Source organism: Sinocyclocheilus anshuiensis, unplaced genomic scaffold (genome assembly GCF_001515605.1).
Source record: "Sinocyclocheilus anshuiensis isolate Anshui unplaced genomic scaffold, SAMN03320099.WGS_v1.1 scaffold86, whole genome shotgun sequence".
NCBI lineage: Eukaryota > Metazoa > Chordata > Actinopteri > Cypriniformes > Cyprinidae > Sinocyclocheilus > Sinocyclocheilus anshuiensis.
In genome coordinates this window covers 3431061-3434058 of record NW_015547662.1, presented here as the reverse complement: position 1 = coordinate 3434058, position 2998 = coordinate 3431061, and the positions used below count along the sequence as shown (strand labels likewise).

Genomic DNA, 2998 nt, shown 5'->3' with positions numbered 1-2998 from the left:
TCCTCTGATAAGCATTGTTCAGGGCTGCCGTTCCCAAAAGCTTTAATGCTTTCTTATGATACTTTTGGGAAACGCAGCCCTGTTTGAATGCACTATCAGAAGTGAGTGAACGCTCTCTGTGATGGATTGGTTCTGTCTTGCAACATTTGCGTGTTCAGATGAGCAGGAAATTAGTTATATCCTACACAATTACTCGCTAACAAAGGTTATTTGTCCAATTCGATGCTTATTGTACGCATTATTTATTTATTTTTTTGTTGAATTAACAAAATCACTGGTAAATAAAACACACCTTAGTATCGATATTTTTTGTTTGAGTATCGATACTCTCGATACTCTCGTCAGTATCGATATATCGATACTTTGGATCGATACGCCCATCCCTAACGCACACGCGAGCGCACACACACGTTGGTTTGACTATTTTAGTAAGGACAACTCACAGACACAGTGTTTTTATAAGGAGGTGGTGGTATTTACTAAACCTATCCCGTACATAAGTCTGCTGACGTTAGATGTATATCAAAATATGATTTGGTCGATTTATGAGCCTTTTAAATTGTGAGCACCACTTCAAATGTTTCACTGTGCTTTTAAAAGTATTAGCAAGTATTAGGCTAATCTGCAGGTGGGACAGACTGCACTAAACTCCCTGATTATTCAGTTTTCAATAAACATGGTAGAATAGTAAAGTATTAATACACACTCCAAAAAATAATCGTGATTTGAAATAGAGTGTCATGTAAATGTAAATTGCTAGAATGTCAAAATCTCTAATAATCCACTCTCTAAGTAAACCTTTATCTCGGTTAAATGCAGAAGGACACTGTTTTGGTAATCTCAGTTTTCTCGCGTTATGAAATTCATTCTGCACCTCCGTCTCACATTCCCACCTTCTTGAATTCCCCTGTGATGTTCTTGCACAGCGCTGTAATCTGTTATTTCGATCTTGTTTAATTCATGTCCCTTTAATTACGTACTCTGATATCACACCAACCGTGACATGCACATAGTCACACACACATAAACAGAGAGTGCACAAGTGCACTTGTTGGATGTACTAAATTTATTAGTTTAGAAAGAGTCATTGCATTTAATGAGAATATATCCCATAATTTATTTTCTCACAAACCATCCTCAATGTATTTGCCCCTACCTGTGTTAGACTGTCTACAAGAGGAAAAGGAAAGTGTACACTTTAGCCGCCATCTCTTTTTCTGCAGAAGCAACTTTGAAGACAAAATGTGGTCGAGCAGATTACCTGATGCACAAAAAGTACACGTGTGACAGTTGATTCCCATTAGACAAATGATGAATTTCTCCCTTAGAGCCACCCTTAGGCTACTATTGGCTCATCCTCCAACGTCCTATTTATATGCGGCCAATCACACACTCCTCCTGGGTAGTGTTGGCCACAGCTGGTGAAGTGTTGATAGAAAACAACCTGAAGGCTGACGGCTGTATTGCCCCTCGAGCATCCATACACACCCTTGATGAACACTTGTGTGACAGAAAAACACACACAGACACACACATCTCACAGATACTTAAAGTTATGCTAAAACATGAATTTGCTTGTCTTTTGAACCTGTCTTCTCTCCAGGTTTGTTGGGGGTTAGGAGAAATCTTAGGACATGAAGGGTCGCTAGTTGGATGCGGATTCGTTTCGGGAACAGTTGGTGACGTAGGTTGAGCATTGTGCCACATTTTCAACTAAAAACTCTTTCGGTGGCCTGTCTTGCAAGCGAATTTGCCAGTTTTGTGAGATGGTCACATGACTGCAGCATGATTACCAAAAAAGCCAATTCGCAGCTTTAGCCCGCCTCAGCAAACAATCAGAGATTCCCACCCACACACACTCCCACACATGTGTGCCATTTGCCATGAATCTGGCCACCAAGCTGCGGAGGAATCTGAGGAGGCTGGTCATCCTCCTCGCCACCTTCTGTATGGTCAGCGTATTAGTCTCCGCCTACTACCTTTACACAGGCTCCACCCAAGAACTGGACCTTGCGGACCGCGCCGTAGGTCTAGACTGTGCCGACCTCCGGGTGCTCCCTTTCCGACAGTCAGAGCCTCGGACGCCTAAACCGATCGATCCGTCACGTAAGGATCCGGTGGTGTTGGTGTTTATAGAGAGTCAGTATTCTCAGCTGGGACAGGACATCATCGCCATTCTAGAATCCAACCAATTCCATTACCACACCGAAATTGCGCCGGGAAAAGGAGACATCCCACCTCTAACGCACAAAGGTCGTGGATGCTATGCACTGGTCATCTACGAGAACCTTCTCAAGTATGTTGGGATGGACGCATGGAACCGTGACCTGCTGGATAAATACTGTGCCGAATACAGTGTTGGCATCATTGCCTTTCACCGTGCAAGTGAAAACTCCCAGCCTGCACTGCAGCTGAGGGGTTTCCCTCTGACATTGCGAACAAATGTTGCACTTCGAGACTGCTGTGTAAACCCCCGCTCACCTCTGCTTTACATAACACGGGCGGAAGTGGATAGAGGCCATTTACCAGGAGAGGACTGGACTGTGTTTCAGTTCAACCATTCCACGTATGAACCAGTCCTTTTGGCAAAAACTCGGCCCAGTGAGAGTGGGGCAGTCCAGGTTATCCCAGGTCCCCAGGGTCTCCATGCTACCGTCGTGCAGGACTTGGGCCTGTATGATGGGGTGCAGCGTGTGCTATTTGGACATGGGCTGAGCTACTGGTTACACAGACTTATACTAGTGGATGCCATCGCTTATCTCACAGGCAAGAAGCTGTCACGATCTCTGGAACGCTACATCCTGGTTGACATAGATGATATTTTCGTGGGGAAGAAAGGGACGAGAATGAATGTGAATGACGTGAAGGTAAGTGATGATTGAAGAGTATGTGTATTAGTTGGAGAAAATGTTAATATATATATATATATATAAATATATATATATATATATATCACAGAGAGCCTGCCCTCATGTTTTCATTTAGAGACATTCTGAAC

General features: G+C 43.5%; 1 protein-coding gene across 1 annotated transcript in view; it reads left to right on the top strand.

Annotated features, from left to right (window-relative positions):
* LOC107702380 (bifunctional heparan sulfate N-deacetylase/N-sulfotransferase 4-like) overlaps positions 1 to 2998 on the top strand; it is a 67463-nt gene that overhangs the window by 3652 nt on the left and 60813 nt on the right. Inside the window, exon 2 of the mRNA XM_016504681.1 lies at positions 1604 to 2867. Within this exon, the coding sequence (XP_016360167.1) occupies positions 1884 to 2867 (984 nt within the window). The 5' untranslated portion in view covers positions 1604 to 1883. The remainder of the gene's footprint in view (positions 1 to 1603; positions 2868 to 2998) is intronic.